Source organism: Sander lucioperca, chromosome 3 (genome assembly GCF_008315115.2).
Source record: "Sander lucioperca isolate FBNREF2018 chromosome 3, SLUC_FBN_1.2, whole genome shotgun sequence".
NCBI classification, from domain to species: domain Eukaryota; kingdom Metazoa; phylum Chordata; class Actinopteri; order Perciformes; family Percidae; genus Sander; species Sander lucioperca.
In genome coordinates, this window is record NC_050175.1 from 41,304,414 (window position 1) to 41,321,890 (window position 17,477).

The 17,477-nt window shown below is 39.8% G+C and overlaps 1 protein-coding gene across 2 annotated transcripts; it reads left to right on the forward strand.

The window, feature by feature from the left end:
- Positions 1–2,090: 2,090 nt before the first annotated feature.
- On the forward strand, positions 2,091–13,361 carry LOC116043417 (RNA-binding protein with multiple splicing 2). 2 transcript variants are annotated; one of them, XM_031290067.2, is made up of 8 exons: positions 2,091–2,587; positions 5,459–5,536; positions 6,932–6,970; positions 7,241–7,303; positions 8,244–8,394; positions 9,377–9,540; positions 11,051–11,123; positions 12,336–13,361. In XM_031290067.2, the coding sequence occupies exons 1-7, from the start codon at positions 2,324–2,326 to the stop codon at positions 11,114–11,116; spliced, it is 825 nt and encodes a 274-aa protein (XP_031145927.1). In that variant the 5' UTR covers positions 2,091–2,323; the 3' UTR covers positions 11,117–11,123; positions 12,336–13,361. The 2 variants fall into 2 exon arrangements, with proteins under 2 accessions (XP_031145927.1, XP_031145928.1); XM_031290068.2 differs by having other exon boundaries at positions 2,092–2,587; positions 9,377–9,525.
- Positions 13,362–17,477: the final 4,116 nt, after the last annotated feature.

Sequence of the window (17,477 nt, forward strand, 5' to 3'; positions counted from 1 at the left end):
ATTCAAATCTAGTGATAATTTCCCACATTCAAGGAGATTTTGTCTTATTAAATCATTCAGAATTGTGTTTCATTCTCAAATGTGCTCAATTATTTAGCAAAGAGTTGCTATTTTCCCTTGAATTAACGTAGGGCTGCAATTAATGATTGTTTTAATTATTGATGAATCAGCCGATCATTTTCTCCATTAATCGATTAACTGGTTGTTCTATAAAATTGTATTGTTGTAAAAACCGTCTTATTTTCGCCGACCAACAGTCCAAATCCCAAAGATACTCAGGTTATGATTTAAAACAGAGAAAAGCAAATATGTTCATTTGAGAAGCTGGAACCAGCTGAATGTTTGGCATTTTATTTCATGAAAGATGACCTTTCTTGAAAGATGTTTAATATGTTTGTTTATGTATACGCACCAACCACCAAGGCATATTCCTTGTAAGTATTACTTACTTGGCAATAAATCCTTTTTCGGATTCCGATTCTGAATGATTATCGTTTAATCAACTATCGTTTCAGCTCAACTGTTTATACATGTAATCGGTGCCTTCTCATAATGTAGGCTATATGTTACTGCTGCATTGAAATACAATTACAGGTAACTTATTGGTCACACAACAATGAGCTAAATACATACTTTTTTTCACTACCATCTTATCTTACCTGTCTCCGAAGCTTTGTGCTAACATCTGTCTGTTTCCTCTCACATATATAGACTATGTATATATTTACCACTTGGGTTCAGTGGGTAGAGAAGCACACTGAAAAATCAGCAGGGCTCCACTATTTTTAGATCACACCAGTGAAGAAGTACAGTGAGACTACGTCCGTCCACTCGGCCGCCCCCCCCCCCCCCCCCCTCCTCGCCCTGCAGGCCTGATTGTGTTCTTATACAAAGTCAGGAAACTCTGTGGCCTTTGAGAGCTTATTTTGTTGTGAGGAAACGCACTGCATGCTGGGCTCACATCCAGGGCCAAGCCTCGATACACAACACATGCCGTTTCTCCACCCACGCCACTCTTACATCAGCCTGGATCCAAATCATTAAAACACACACAGCCATTGTCATTGTCATTATCATTATTATTGTTGTTGAATGTATTGGTTTAGATTTGTAATGGCACAAATAAAGATGCTATATCTCTGTAAACAAGACTTATCCATGTCGATTATCAATGTGTAGGGCTTCTCAAAACAAATTCAAAACAGCTGTACAATATATTGAACTACTAACACATAAAATGTCTGTTTTATTTTACTTTGATATATGACAATAATGCAGCCATAATGTAAATTTGTTAGACATAACTACATGTCAACATTTAATTATAACCCTTTCATCAACAGTAATCTGTGTTGCTTTAATGTAAAGCTCATTTACCTGTAATGAAATGTGTAGCATTAAATTGCCCTTTAACTAGGCTTATAGCCTTTATATTTTTGGTTATTAAGTGGGTGTTCATAAATGTTTTGCCACAGAATATAGCCTAGAAGATTAAAAAAAAAAAAAAGAAATATTGAAATAAATTGAACATGTTATGTCAAATATAACAATCAATATATATATATATATATATATATATATATATATATATATATATATATATATATATATATATATATATATATATATATATATAATACGAAGCCATAGTGTCACAAAACAGTAGAGGATCCAATATTATAGGCACATTAATTCTGTGGTAAGACACTTTTCTTTTTTTTATTGTTTCCCCATTTTTATTTTTTTGGGGTTGAAGGAAGTCAGAGGTCAGATACAGACATACAAAAAAAAAAATATTATTAGCTAATATATAACCTACGTTGGAGAGGTTGGGGGAAATTACCATTGGCTCTCCGGGTCCCATAGTAACGGTGATGCAGCGGCGGAGGGGCCGGGTCTTCCTGCAACAGCTGAGGCGGATCAGCAGCTTGATTACGGCTCACAGCGGACTCCAACATAATTGATGACCTAATTGAAAAGCAGGAGGAGGATGAGAGAGAGAGAGGAAGGGGGGGGCATACTCACGGACAGGAGAGAGAGAGAGAGAGAGAGAGAGAGAGAGAGAGAGAGAGAGAGAGAGAGAGAGAGAGAGAGAGAGAGAGAGAGAGAGACGCGCTCCAATGAGAAAAGTTTACTTGTTCTTCCTCCGCACAATCCCACAGCTGAGGGCATTGATGTGAGCGCAGAGGCTTTCTGTTTTTTACGCGCACTTCTTTCCCCCTGTCTTTCACCACCACACACGGAGCACATATCCACCTTCTCACCTTTAGTTTGGCGCGTGTCTGCATTTCTTTTCTTTCATTTTGTCCTTCCTTTTTAATGAATGATTCTCTCTCGCAACACTTCTACTACTAAGATATCTTCGGATACGCCGCCGTCCTCGTCTGCACGACCTCACCTCGGCACATCTTCTCTCAAGTTCAAACGCCACCGAGACTTTCACTGCAGCTTCAGACGCACTTGGGGGAAATATCACACAGCCAAGAAAAACTTGATATTTTGTGCAGCAGCCGCCGCAGAAGCGACCGCCAACATGAGCCTGAAAGCTGACGCGGAGCCGAGTAACAACGTTTCCATCGAAGAGGAGGTGAGTTCAGTTCAGCAGAAGTTTTATTTCTCTGCTGCTCCGGACTTTGACCCGGGTGTTCATGTTCAATGACAGCCGAAAAAAAAAAATGTGTTTCCGGCCACAAATGGAGCTACAGACCTTTTGCAAGTTGGCTGAAATTCCTGTAGTTCATAGCGGCTTAAAGTAAGGAAAGCGCAATTTAAAGGGGCAAAACAAGTCTAGTGAAAGTTGGCATAGTTTAGGAATATCATCCAAAATTTGATTTCAAAATGCATTTCTTTATTCCTTAAACTTGCAATAACGTCTCCTTTTTTTTTTAACAGATTAAAATGTGTATCATCAGCTGTTGAATCCTAATTACTGCAAAAATCACTTAAATGAACCAATTAAGCTCTAAACTAACCATGTAGGTTTTTTTTTTTTTTGAGACTATTTTAGACCTATAGAAGACCCAATTGTCTATTTAAGCCTACTTCATATTGTTTCTTTGTGACCTACAACAAAAAATGGTCATGAGGCTTTCGCTTAGCCTACTTTTAAATGTGGGTTGGAAAAAAAACTGTAGGCCTCTATTTAATAAAAAAATCAAATGGTTTTATATCAAAAACACGCTTTAAATGAGTACACTCAGCAAGCCATACAATTAAATGGATTCTCCTAATTTTCCAAATATCAATTTACTTTTCCTCTCTCTTCCTCAGCACCCAGTGTGTTGCGGGGACATTTTGTTTGCGTTCAAAATCAGATGCGTCACACAAACGCTGCAGGTTTCACATCTCAGTATTTTGATTTGTAAAGAGGCCAAAGTCACCATAGAAACTGAAACCTAAAATAAATGTCAACTTGTTAATATGAAATCCTTATTTGCAATTTGGAACTCTAAATATATCATTTAAATCAGAATAATCATTTTCAAATAAACTTAATTAATTAAATGACCTCCCCAAATGATGTGTGTTTGACTTTTTCCAGCTGTGACTCTTCAGTTCTGTGTGGCCAGCTATATTTCCTCTTTAATGATTCCTTATGGAGGCGCACTGAGGGGAGCGCTGGGCCTTTTGTTGGCTCTCCCTTTGTTCCCATTATCTTATAACAAAGCCTTGTGTGGCCACTTGACTTTTCTTAGCCTGATTTCCTTTTTGTATGTTTACCCCCTTGGAATTGAGAGCAAAGATTAAACAAACTGACGAGAAATTTATTTAGAAGCCCCAAAACGTCTGTTTAGAGAGGTGTTGAATCATCAAGCTACAGAAGCTTGTCAGTCATGTCACATTGTCTTGTCACAATAGTTTTACTTAAAATAGATCACCTGAATATGTAACTGATGCATTTAAGATTTTATTAAAAGCTATAATGGAGTGCTTCAGGTTCATGCACTCAGTCAACGAGAAGCCGGTGGACACATTAAAACATCTCCATTTGAGTTTGTGTCCAGCTGAGCCGGCCTTCAGTCGCTCTATGTGCTGACTTGTAAAGGGCTGAGAAGTGCTGCTGTGCGGCACCTGAAAAATGCCGGAGGGTTGGGGCCGAGGGTCAGAGGAAGGAAATGGTACCACGCTGTGCACTGTTGTTCAGTGCTGTTCGTCTGGCAGCCCCATTGTAGTAGTGAGGGCCTCCCCACTGGCTGGAAACTAATGGGCCTCGCACTGCACTGGTTATTTCCCCGGCCCACACTGGACTGTACACAGCATCGGCTCTCAATGTCTGGTCAGGGCAAGTCCAGGGGTCCTTGAACAGGAGCCCCAGCACAATGAAGACCATCTCAATTCAAATCAATTCAATTTTATTTCTAGTATCAAATCAGAACAAGAGTTATCTCAAGACACTTTACAGATGGAGTAGGTCTAGACCACACTATAATATACAACAATTGTAGTAATTTCCCCAAGAGCAAGCATTTAGTTCGACAGTGACAGTTAAAAGGGAAAGACTCCCTTTTAGTCTCTCGTAACATGTTGGGAGGATCACAGGTTTCATTCATAGACCATTGTTCAGATTTGTTAATGAGCCAAATATTAAGGGATTGTTTGGGTCTTGACAGGGGCTTTTAAAAGGGCTTTACGGGTGGTTCAGATCCAGCCAACGGGTCACTTGATAAATCGGAGGGGTCGCAAGATGGTTAAAAGAATAGTAAAACTGGCGAAAGAAAATATATATGTGCAAATTTAGGTTTATTTTCCAGACTTTTTCTTCTAATCTTGGCTTTGTTAATGACTGGATAATGTTGCCTCTTTTCAGGCCTCTCAACTTGACTAGAAGGCACTCAGAGCGCAGACTTTTGCCATGGCCATCCCTTATCTCGGCAATGTTAATGAAAGTGAAAACATTTTTTCTGTATATTTACCCTGTGATTCACATCTTCCAGAATTTAATGGGTTCTTCCATGGCCCCTTCCAAGTGTCATGAAAATCAGGCCAGTCGTTTTTCTGTAATCCTGCTGACAAGACAAACCCAGCTAAAAACATAACCTCCTTGGCGGAGGTAACAATCTTGGAGGGAATAATCACTCTTTTGTTGGAAGTGCTCACAACCTGTGCAAACTGATGAGGGGTCGCAAGAAGATGTGGTTTTGTTTTTAAGGGGTCACAGGCCAAAAAGGTTGGGAACCAGAGGCTTAAAGGGTTGAAACTCCAGCAACACTTGTAGTATGACGAACAACTTTGCACCTGGCCAATGGGACCGTTGACTCATGTAATTTTGTACGTCAATTCATACATCAAAATATCCATCCATATGTGTGTTGGTTAGTAAGGAGGAATGAGAGGTGTTGAACCATGGCCAAACATTTGTAGATCTATTTGTGCGACCCAGTTATTATCGCACATGCTCTTTCTAGGGAATGAAGACGCCAAATGAGAGCATAATAAGATGTATGCTTTTTGTTTGCAGGTACGAACACTGTTCGTCAGTGGCCTACCAGTTGATATCAAACCACGGGAACTTTACCTTCTCTTCAGACCTTTTAAGGTAAGTTACGACATGAGTGGGTTTTTTTTCTTCCTTTTTTTAAAGGAAACAGGGCGATACATGTTGTACAGATTTTAAATTCCTGTGATTTGGGGTATATAAATGCAATATACTTCTCACCTAAAAGCTGATTGTGTGCCAGGTGCTGAAAAAGAGTTTCTAAAAGGATTATCTGCACACTCAAGAACAAGGAGTTTGAACAATTCATTAAAGTATTAAGGAAGCAACTGTAATCCAGTGTGCAATTTATTCTTTTTAAACAATTTTTCATGATGCGGTGATATTCCTGCCTGTAGCTCACACAGGAGAACGTTTTATCAGAGCTCCTCTTTAGTTGAATCAAACAATCCCTTCTGTTGATGAGTGATTTGCATATATGGAAATGAGGCCACAGCATTGTTGTCCATTGCTCCGTTTTTGACTGGACTCCAGTTCCATAAACACCCCTCCCACCCGTGTCCTAACTAACTAAATTGGAAGTGGTATCCCTCGCACATCGATGATCTTCTGGAATGTGTAAATGAGTAGCCCTCGCGATTGGCCAACCAGCCCTCTCTGACCCAGCTCGCCCACCGTGTAGGGAAATGTTTTATTCCTCTCGTAACATTCAGACATTGTGAAACCACTGAAATGTTTTCTTCCCTCAAGTCATTGTAACGCTTTACTTTTTGCTTCTGCAGTACATGTGTGCAACTAGGGTTCAATCTGATTCATTGAAGGTTTTCATTTGATCCAAATTTAAAAACCTTTTTTTTTTTTTCTTTTTTTTTCCTTTTCAAGAGGAACCTTTTTTTAATATTGACTGTATTCTCCCACTTGTTTTCTTCCTGTGAATTACTCAAGCTAAATCTGGTTTCGATTGTTGCTAAGGATTTATGACAGCTGGTGAAAGTTGTTTAAATTTCCATGGCTGTAAATCAGGATCAGAAGGGATCCCATCTATCAATACTCTGGTCAGGCAAAAATCCCCTGCATTTCTCAGGAATTTGTTCCTGCTTTAACCAACCCTTGTGCTATTTTTAACCTGGTTTTAAAAGCAGTGACTTTATTTGGAAGTCATGCTCAATCTTTGCTTAATCTCGTGCGTAAGAGAACCCTTGCATCTGCTTGCTCCTTTTTAAACTAAATATGGTCTTCATTTTCTTTTTAGCTTTGAGGTTATCTGTAGTCAAATCAGTAAGTGGTGCTTTCGTTGAAAATGTGCATGTTTCACCTTTATTTCACCACAACAAATGGAAGTACAACACTGTCGCAGAAGGGACCCGTGAAGGCCTGCTCTTGAGCTCAAACTGAAGGTGCACGCAAGCAGGTTTCTCTTTATAGCAAGAAACGTTCATGCCTGACTTCCTGCATGTGACTCCAGGGTGGATAATTGGCTATCTTTCTTCCCCACAGGGTTATGAAGGGTCACTGATTAAGTTAACATCAAAACAGGTGAGACGCCTTCCATCATAAAAAGAACCGCTTTAATGCTGTACTAAAATACTAAACGAATGTCCAGGCAGTCTCTTTGTAACTTTAGCTTTGGACTTATATTGTCCTCTTTTCTTGCTGATTTGTTTGACACACATTTAAAAAAAAAAAAAAAAATTATTATAAGATAACATTTAATAATCAATATTTGACAAATGCAGGTTCTTGCGTATTAACATGGTCCTCCGTTAGTGTCTGTTGTCACAGTGTTTCTTCCCTTTTGCCTTCCAGCCTGTCGGGTTTGTAACCTTTGACAGTCGTACTGGAGCTGAAGCTGCGAAAAATGCTCTAAATGTAAGCATTGCCTTGTTTTTATTATTTCCTTTGTCTTTTGCTGTTTAGATTTTCCCCTTTTTTTTAAATCTTTAAATATGTTGCTTTGTATTTCTTAAAATTTGTTCTAACCTTTGCTTAAACCTAAAAAAAAAAGATTGGGAGCTTTAAACTTTATTTTTTCCCCCATAAGAATCTCTCAAAGTCTACCCATTGTGTCTTCTACAATTCAATGGCAGGGCCATTTTTGGAAAGAGGCCAGAATCCCGTAGCCTTACGGTAGTTTACTTTGACCTTGATACACAACCCTTCTTAGTCTGGTATAGCTTTCCCAATTTTGCATATCACTGCTTATTGTAATACTTGTTCTGTAGCCACATGTGTAGTGTTATTTGGACACATCTTAAGTAGTGTAACCTCTTATTTTGTCACCAAGTAGCCCACGTATCTGGCAGTATCTAACACTTCGCTCTCATACCCTAGCCTTCCTCATGAGCATCACCTCTTAGACACAGCAGACACACACACATACACACCAAAGTACTACTCACCTGCATGTGGGCACAACGCTTAGGGCACAAAAACACAAGCAGGGTTCAGCCACCCAAAAGGAATTGGACTCAAAAGTCTCGCCATCGGCCCTTTTCCTCGTCTCCCTCTCCTCCTGACACCTCCTTTAGCCGCATGTGCTCTTGATTTCGTCATGAGGAAAAAGAGATGCAAGCATGTTGAAATATTTCAGGAGTGTATCCTTCAGTCTGCCCTCTTTATTTGGAAGACGTGACCTTTTATTTTAAGACCAGTGTTCAGCTCGAGGGAAGCTTGAAGGATACATCCCGAGTATTTGAACACAGCTTTAGGAAAGGAGGCCATGTGTGAGACTACTGAGCTACAGCCCCTCAAACTCTGCCCACCTCCCTTACAATACTATGTCCCCCCCCCTCCTCCGTCTCTCCCCCAGGGTATCCGTTTTGACCCCGAAAGTCCCCAGACCCTGCGCTTAGAGTTTGCTAAAGCCAACACGAAGATGGCAAAGAGTAAGCTGATGGCCACACCGAACCCCACAAATATCCACCCTGCTCTAGGAGCACACTTCATTGCACGGGACCCATGTAAGTTGTACGGCTGCACCACTCTAGGCTCTCTCATCCACTCTCACTTTGGCAATGCCAGTACTCAATTGCCCTTGTAACCCTTTAAAAAAAAAAAGTCTGTCTCAGGATATTATGGTATTAAAGACAAACGAGCAGTGGTTAAAAACAGTATCTAACAAATTAAAGACTAACTCACCTCCACATGCATGTCATCTCGACTCTTTAAGACAGCCGCTTTGCTTCTGTACAGCTAGGAAATTCCACTCTCACAGGGTTTAGTCAGAAGTTGTCTCATCTCTTTCTCAAAACACCTGCTTGATTCAGTAGTTTGACAGGTGATGGATAACACTTTTAAACTGCATTCAGACCAGATTTCATGGGCAGAATTTACTCGTGGGTTGTGACAAAAAGCAAGAGGGGACATGAAACCATGTGGGTAGAGTTGTAAACAAAATGTCGGAAAATCGCAGTTCATAGAAGTATACTAGGTCCTTGCACTCACTGCAGCCAAACGGTATCCTTTTATCTCTGCTGCTTGTATTTCACCGCGCAGTTATAGAACAAGAATATAAGGAATATATTCCAAGCTCCACCTGCTCTCAAACTGACTAGATGTTTGGAAAGCCTCGCAATTACGTGAGTCAAGTCCAGTCCGATTTGAACTGTGGGAAGGGAAAAAGGCGGTCAATTCTCAACTAGAAGCGAATGTGGCCCATTCAACATAGAAATGAATGGGGAGTGAAATCAGGTCTGACGGCACATTTTTTAGGGTTGTAAAAGTTTTTATATTTTAGTGACGTTCAAGCTATTACTACAGTAAGATTCGTCAGCAGTAAACCTAAAAGCCACATCATGATGACACAACAAAACCCCTTTTTGCAGCATGTTTTGATGACACATGTTCTTATTTAGCCTCTGTACTGATTTGCTTACATAATAAGTCTGTATGTTGAAGGGTAGGTCAGTCAGCTGTGTTTCCTCCCGCCCTGTGCTTCCCCAGATGATCTGTCAGGGGCAGCACTGATCCCAGCATCTCCGGATGCCTGGACTCCTTACCCGCTGTACACCACGGAGCTGACCCCAGGCCTCCCTCACGCAGCCTTCACTTACCCGGCGGCTGCTGCCGCTGCTGCAGCCCTCCACGCCCAGGTGAGGGACCAACCGGTGTGTGTTTCTCCTATTTTCCTGAGTATTGTCTAGTACACACTCAGCATAATACAGGGAACCTTTTTGTAAAGACGCAGAATGAATGCCTCCAACCAGGTGCATTCCTAATCCTAAAACGTAAACTTAAAATGAGATGATTAAGGATGCACCACTGCAAATGGTAGTGCAACATGGTGCACTTTTAAAGCAGAGGTTGATTCTTGAAACCATCCCAGTGGTCCTCAGAGGTATTACAATAACAGCACAAAGACTTGTGTTGCTAAAGCCAGCCCAGATGTCAAGTCTGCATGTTGCTGTTGGCTGCGCAACTTGTGCCCAGTCTTTATATTATAAAATGGAAGTTAAAATCATGAGTTATATTGTAATGTCATTTTGAAATGGAAAAACCTAAGTGATGTGTGCGTTCTGTAGTGTAGCATCACAATACCACACACTTACCCTAAATCTAAGTGTTTTTGAATAATTTGAAAAAACAATTTTGAGCCTTAAGATGAAGTTTGATCCCAACTAAGACTGTTTGCATTTAGACTGTAAATCAATTTAAAACAGTCAATCTTTGGATCTGGTTTGAAAATATTCATTTTAAACGTAACAAAAGTTCTATCATGGCTGCTGAAAATTGAAATTAACAAAATGGGGGACAAATGGGTTTGCAAAGTGTTTACGTTGCAACTAATTGCGGTCTAAATGCTACAGCAATTGTGTAGCTCACTAGTGGGCAGGCCTTTTTTTGTAACAATAGCAATGGAAAATATTTCCCTTGTTGGGTCATTTAAAGTTCATTGTGATCCAACTTCCTCCTGCAATGTAAGGGCACAGGGGAGTGCTACACTGCAAAGTAGACAGCTATTACATAGACCATTTGGTTGGGCATAAGAGGAAGAGGAATGTGAGGTATTTGCTTGAAAAAAAATTGTCAGACCTGATGCCCTTCTCTGGAGGTGCCAACTTACTGTCCACGTTCCTGTTTGAACATAAGATGACTGTGTAGCCAAAAAAAGGGAGGGGAAGCCTTTTTAATTACAATCTGATGAAAGATCCCTTAAATTCCCCGAGTTGTCTTCCCACTGACTCTTGGCCTTGTTAGTTTTGAATGTATGACAAGTGTAACATCAAGTGTTTGTTGATAACCTCTTGAGTATATTAAGCTGTTATGGCCTCTGTCCTTGTTTTTATTCAGTGTGTCTAAAAAATGTGGGGCCTCATTCTGCTACAGGTTTAAGTCACAGGTATGGAAAGGTACCAGCTCTTACACTGTGGAAATATTTAACACACAGAGGTTCAACTCTCCACGTTTCCATGCCTGTTAATTACTTGAGGACTATTGTCCTCAATGAGCAACTACGTGACCCACATTCCCCTGGCTTCAGTGACTAGGTCTTAAAGGGACAGTCGTTCTAAACCTGCTTGTCAAAAGTAAATTTCAAAGTGTTAACTGATTTGCAGGATTGAAGCACTGGAGCCTGGTGTTGGTCTACTGTACATGACTATTTTTGTGTTTCTTCAGATGCGCTGGTACCCTACTCCCTCTGAGACTTCCCAGCCTGGATGGAAGTCCCGGCAGTTTTGTTAGATATTTAGTGAGTAACCTTTGGTACAAAAGTGTTTTTTATGGTGGTTTTTATTTGCAAACCCCTATCCACAATCTTCTATCTGCTATCCCTGATGCCATGCAAACTGAAACCTGCATAATGAGACTAACGCCATGTTTGACTGAAAACTGCAGAATGTAAATGAAAATGGCTTAAACCTGATTTAGTGTTAACAGATGAGTTTTTGTTAACAAATCCCATGAAAAGTTTAAAACCTTAAAACCAACAGTCCAACCGGTCTGTGGCACTCGGCCCCAAGCCCACTTGTTGACATACGTCTTTGAAAATGGGTCATGAATACAGTTAATTTTTTATGCTAAATCCTTTCATAAAGTTTTTATTTTTTTTAATTTTTTTTTTTTTATCAATATTATATATTATATATATAATTATATATATTATATTATTGTTGGACTATTTACAGCTGCGGATTAATACACATTTGAATTGACTCACAATAAATGAGTGCCTATGTTCATTGTAATAAATGAACATGTCCTCCAATGCAACAGTGTGGCTTAATATGTAATTGTTTTTTGATAATGGAAGAGGAATAAGCTGTGAGGCGTGGGAGACACAGTTGGTAGGATCAATTCACTGTTGGTTTTTGGTATTTTCATGAGATTTAACGAGGAAAAATCCCTAGACTGTTCCTTTTTTAGGCTGTTGATATTCTAATGGAAGCTTTTTCTGATATCGCCTTTATACCTCTGACAGACTTCCGTTGTTGGGAAACTATTAAACACATCTTGAGTCGCAGTGTTTCACTGGGTGGCATGTTCCTTCATTAGAACATGAAGCAGGGCGCTATAGTTTTCCACATTCACCATCCTGTTGCCATGAAACGCTTACAAGCACACCAAATTGTGTAATTAATCTGCAGCTGAAAAGTCACCAAAAAACACATTTACTTCTCTGTTTGTTCAAAACTACACTGCCCAGCTGTTTCAGGAAATTTTTTTCTTTTTTTTTTAATGGATGTACATGTGGCTTGTTTAATTATTTACATATTTATAAGGAACAAATTGGCTTTGGGCTGAGAGCCGCTGATTTGTTAGACAACACATTGTTTTTGGTCTTTTCATTGATTGTTTTGACAGTAAGAATACTATAGAAAAAGACCAGCTCTTTTTCACTTCATTTTAGTGAATGCTTTATTGGCTTGTTTACACTAACTCTTGTTTTCCCTGTTTTCTCTAGGCCTCTGGAAACCACACCTTTGTCCAGCTGAAGTGAGGTTTGCCAAGCTCTTCATTAATTTAATCAGGTTTATTTAATGGACAAATGTGCATTATTATAAACAAACCGTATTTATATCTCCTCAATGTTTCTGGGGGGAGTCGGAGTTGAAACCATCTTGCTGTCGACAATCTGAGCTTATCCTTGGCAACTATTGCGGTACCATCTTAGCCCAGTCAAAACTCCATGGATCATAATTGCTGAGGAAAACTGACGCATTGAAGTTACTGTTGTTAAGCTTGTCCTTCCATGGTTTACCGCAGCTCCTGGGAGGTTTAGAGGCATTAAGAGTCCTTGCATGTTAGTCTTTTTGGCATGAATTTAGAACTCAGAGTTCTGTGTATCCTAATTTTCTTAGTGTTTGTGTTGCCTCTTTGCCTTTTGGCCTAGACAGCGAAATGTTTTGTTTTCCAGTAGAACCTTGGTCTTACCTCTGTGACAGTTAGGCTGTTGTGTAAATGGCTAATCTCGCATGGACCTTGTGAATGCATCCCTACGTTCTATGACAACCCCAGTCCTTATGATCATATCAATGTCTGTCATTATTTGAGCAAAGGAAAGTACTAATTTTGTACTTTTTTGCGTAATGTATATTTATGCATTTTTGTGCAACTAAAATAATGAACCTGTGTATAAGTTGTTTAGTCATCTTTTTGGTGTTACTTTTTGATCCTATAATCCTGTTGACGTAGTTTTAAAGAAGAAAAAAGTGCAATTTGTTTAGGGGGAAATGGGTATCTGTCAAATGTGTTCTGAACGTGGCTTGTGCCATTCTGCTAAAATGAGATTGCTGTAAAACGATCTTTCAGAATGTGAAACTGGACTACAAACTTAAAAGGTTGATTTTTCTGGGGGGCCATTTTGAAATGGGATTAGAGTGATGGAGGAATTTAGTTTGTGGTTTAGAAACATGTTTGTCTTTGTATCTGCTGTGCATAAGTTGTAAAAAATATTCCCATCTTATGAATAATAAAAGAAGTGAATGCATTTCCTTTTCGGCATCTGTCGTTTATCACTGCGGTTAGTCAGTAGCCAATCGTAGGTAACAAACGCTCTCGCACTGTATGAACTCCCAAGAATTGAACTCTGTGGACATCAGATGTTGACATCCATAATTCATGCCAACTTTTCATTTGTAATGCACCATTGCATTAGTGTCACTTTGCATCATGCTGACCTACACACTCAGCCCTTATAAGCTGGTAAAATGCTCTGCTCAATCAACCATGACGGCTCCTGGAGGGACTCTTAAGTGACTGTTCTCAGTACGACCAGCTGCCTAATTGTAGTGCTGGTGGTTAACCGTAAATATTTATCCATATTGTGCCAATTAAGTTATGATATATATATACAGGACCCAGTGATGGTCATCTGTCACATAGACTTTTTAAATTAGCGTGCACTGAGTTAAAGACAGCATGGCATACTATGAGTTTATACTGTAGCGTTAGCATTGAGGTTATTTTGATTTGAAATTTATTGATTTCTGTATTTTTTGTTTACAAAATCAAGATCGGTGAACAAAGGGGACAAGGTCCAACTGGTTGGGTAACTACACTGAAAAAAACTATAAACTCAACACTTGTTTTTGCCCCCATTTTTCATGAGCTGAACTCAAAGGTCCGAAAACCAGTCCGTATCTGGTGTGACCAGCATTTGCCTCACGCAGTGCAACACATCTCCTTCGCATAGAGTTGATCAGGTTGTTGATTGTGGAATGTTGGTCCACTCCTCTTCAATGGCTGTGCGAAGTTGCTGGATATTGGCAGAACCTGGAACACGCTGACGTATATGCAGATCCAGAGCATCCCAAACGTGCTCAATGGGTGACATGTCCGGTGAGTATGCTGGCCATGCTCGAACTGGGATGTTTTCAGCTTCCAGAAATTGTGTACAGATCCTTGCAACACGGGGCTGTGCATTATCATGCTGCAACATGAGGTGATGGTCGTGGATTAATGGCACAACAATGGGCCTCAGGATCTCGTCACGGTATCTCTGTGCATTTAAAATGCCATCAATAAAATGCACCAGTGTTCGTTGTCCATAACCTACGCCTGTCCATACCATAACCCCACCGCCACCATGGGCCACTCGATACACAATGTTGATATCAGCAAACCGCTCACCCACACGACCGCTGTCTGCCATTGCCCTGTACAGTGAAAACTGGGATTCATCCGTAAAGAGAACACCTCTCCAAAGTGCCAGACGCGATCGAATGTGAGCATTTGGACAATCAAGTCGGTTACGACGACGAACTGCAGTCAGGTTGAGACCCCAATGAGGACGACGAGCATGCAGATGAGTTTCCCTGAGACGGTTTCTGACAGTTTGTGCAGAAATTCTTTGGTTATGCAAATCGATTGTTGCAACAGCTGTCCGGGTGGCTGGTCTCGGACGATCTTGGAGGTGAAGATGCTCGATGTGGAGGTCCTAGGCCGATTGGATGTACTGCCAAATTCTCTGAAACGCCTTTGGAGATAGCTTATGGTAGAGAAATGAACATTCAATTCACGGGCAACAGCTCTGGTGGACATTCCTGCAGTCAGCATGCCAATTGCCCACTCCCTCAAAACTTGCGACATTTGTGATAAAACTGCACATTTTATAGTGGCCTTTTATTGTGGCCAGTCTAAGGCACACCTGTGCAATAATCATGCTGTCTAATCAGCATCTTGATATGCCACACCTGTGAGGTGGATGGATTATCTCGCAAAGGAGAAGTGCTCACTGTGCAACACAGATTTAGACAGATTTGTGAACAATATTTGAGAGAAATAAGCCTTTTGTGTACATAGAAAAAGTCTTAGATCTTTGAGTTCAGCTCATGAAAAATGGGGGCCTAAACAAAAGTGTTGCGTTTATAATTTTGTTCAGTATAGTTACATGTAATGGTGTGTAATTACAAATGACGTCTGAATGCTTTTCGGTAAAATGTATGTAGAATATCACAATTATTCTGTTGCTTTGCATCTTTTCGCCTTTCAGGAATGCCGCCTTTTAGCATATTTCCAGTGAACGCGGGTCAGCAAAGCCGTTTGGGACAAATTTGAGTGAAACACCATCAAGAGTAGGATAACAAGGAGCGGTCCCTACGTTCTGACTGGCTCCATTCATTTAGCAGTGTATGCTCAAATTTAGGTGTTTAAGACTTCAGCTTTATTGCCCAGTTTAAAACATGTATTCAAAGTATTCAAATGTTATAACATTACGTTCAACATTTTAACCAGGGAGCTAGTAATCCGTAACCTGTACTCTATTACATTTCAAAAGTAACCTTACGAAACTGAGTGCACAAACCATCAATTGACAGACATGAAATAAACCAATTTTGATAAAGTTAACAAGTGAAACTGTCAACATTTTGCTGTTTCTCAAATGTGAGGATTTGCTGCTTTTCTGTTTATACCATTGTAGACTGAATATATTTAGGTTTTAAACGGACAAAACAAGACACTTGAAGACCCCACCCTGAGCTGAGAAACTAATGGACATTTTCAATATTTTTGGACATTTTCTACACTAAACAATCAGAAGAACCAACCACAGATTAATTGAAAATGACAATTGCAGCCCTAAAGGGTCTAATGGAGAATTGATCATTTAAATGCAGAGGGTTAAAACCTGAACGGGCTGTTCAGAAGAAGCAAATAATTCTCTCAAGGAATGGCTATTTGCCCTTTATGGAAAAAACGGGTCAGTTAACATCACTTTCACACAGAATATTTGAATTGACATGAAATCAATACAGAGTGGAAAGATGGGGATGCTACAACATCTCCTTTTCTCTACGGTTTTCATCTGCAGACACAAGCTGTATGCCAGGATCAGATATAAACCTAAACATACACTAGCCCTACTGTGAATATTTAAGATGTATTGTTCTCTCAGAAATCATGAACTCGGAATTGATATATATATATAGATATATATATATATCTATATATATATGCCATATTCTGTATAAAACACATTTTCCAATACTTGTTATACTTGTGTATTTATGCTAGTCTTTATTTACAACTGGCTGCAGTGGGTCAACATGAAGGCAATCCCATTGAATAAATCAACAATTTAAGTGACAAATGTTGCTATTTATGTAGCCTAATGAATACTGTATGTTGGCATTTCTGTGTTTCTCTGTCATTTCTGTAAATGGATGAAGCCCTCCGTCTCTTAAAAACATGAGCGCTCACAACCAATATCTTCTAAGAAGAGGGTCCTGGTGTAATGTGCAATACAATCTTAAGCATTCATATTTTGTAGAATGAAAATACAGTTGTGATCATTGTGTGCCCTTACTGTAGATTTCAGAGAGATGTGTGTGGGGAAAGAAGCCTTTCCTTTTGCCTTTCTTCTTATTTCAAAAACATAATTCTGTCAGATACACATTTATTTACAGTTTATGTACAGAGATGTACATAACTGCTTCTTGTGTAAACCATACATTTTTAACTTATTTGCAATTGTGCTTCATGTCATTGTTATAATTTGAAAAAGAACCGTATCTGTGTCGAAATAAAAATGTTATAATTATGCAAACTTGATGTATTTGAATAAGGTTGAAAGAAAGAAGAAAAAGATCTTTTGATCAGAAATAAAACAAGGAGGCCTGGAGATTTTTTAATGCAGGACTTTGTCGCCCTCTTCTGACCTAACATCAACATGACCGAGGAAGAGGAAGTAGAGGAGGAGGAGGAGGAGGTGGTGGTTTGGGGCTTTGCTGAGGGGTACCTTGGCAGTGCCCAGGAGGTTAACTGGCACCTCTCCAGCATCTAGCACTTTGGTGGAGGAAATTCAGACCCTTTAGTAAACGTACTAGTACAACACTGTAAAATACGCTGCTACAAGTAAGAGTCCTGCATTGAAAACGTTAAGTCAAGTCATGACAGAAGGTATCTCGTTTTCATGTAGCGCAGGTCTAGACTATAGTGTAGGCTACTCTTTTATTTATAGAGACCCAACATTCCCCCATGAGCAAAACTCCCCTATAACGTGAAGAAACCTAAAAAAAAAAAAGAAAGAAAAGAAAACAGGCTCATATTTGGGCAGCCATCTGTCTTGACCGGGCGGTCTAAATTTCAACAAGGGAAGACATTT

What these genes read in the sequence shown, in the direction of transcription:
- LOC116043417 (XM_031290067.2), top strand. Translation starts at nt 2,324, where the DNA reads ATGATTCTCTCTCGCAACACTTCTACTACTAAGATATCTTCGGATACG. An exon ending in ACGTTTCCATCGAAGAGGAG is followed by an intron (nt 2,588 to 5,458) that starts GTGAGTTCAGTT and finishes TTTTGTTTGCAG; the next exon opens with GTACGAACACTGTTCGTCAG. An exon ending in CCCAGGTGAGGGACCAACCG is followed by an intron (nt 9,541 to 11,050) that starts GTGTGTGTTTCT and finishes GTGTTTCTTCAG; the next exon opens with ATGCGCTGGTACCCTACTCC.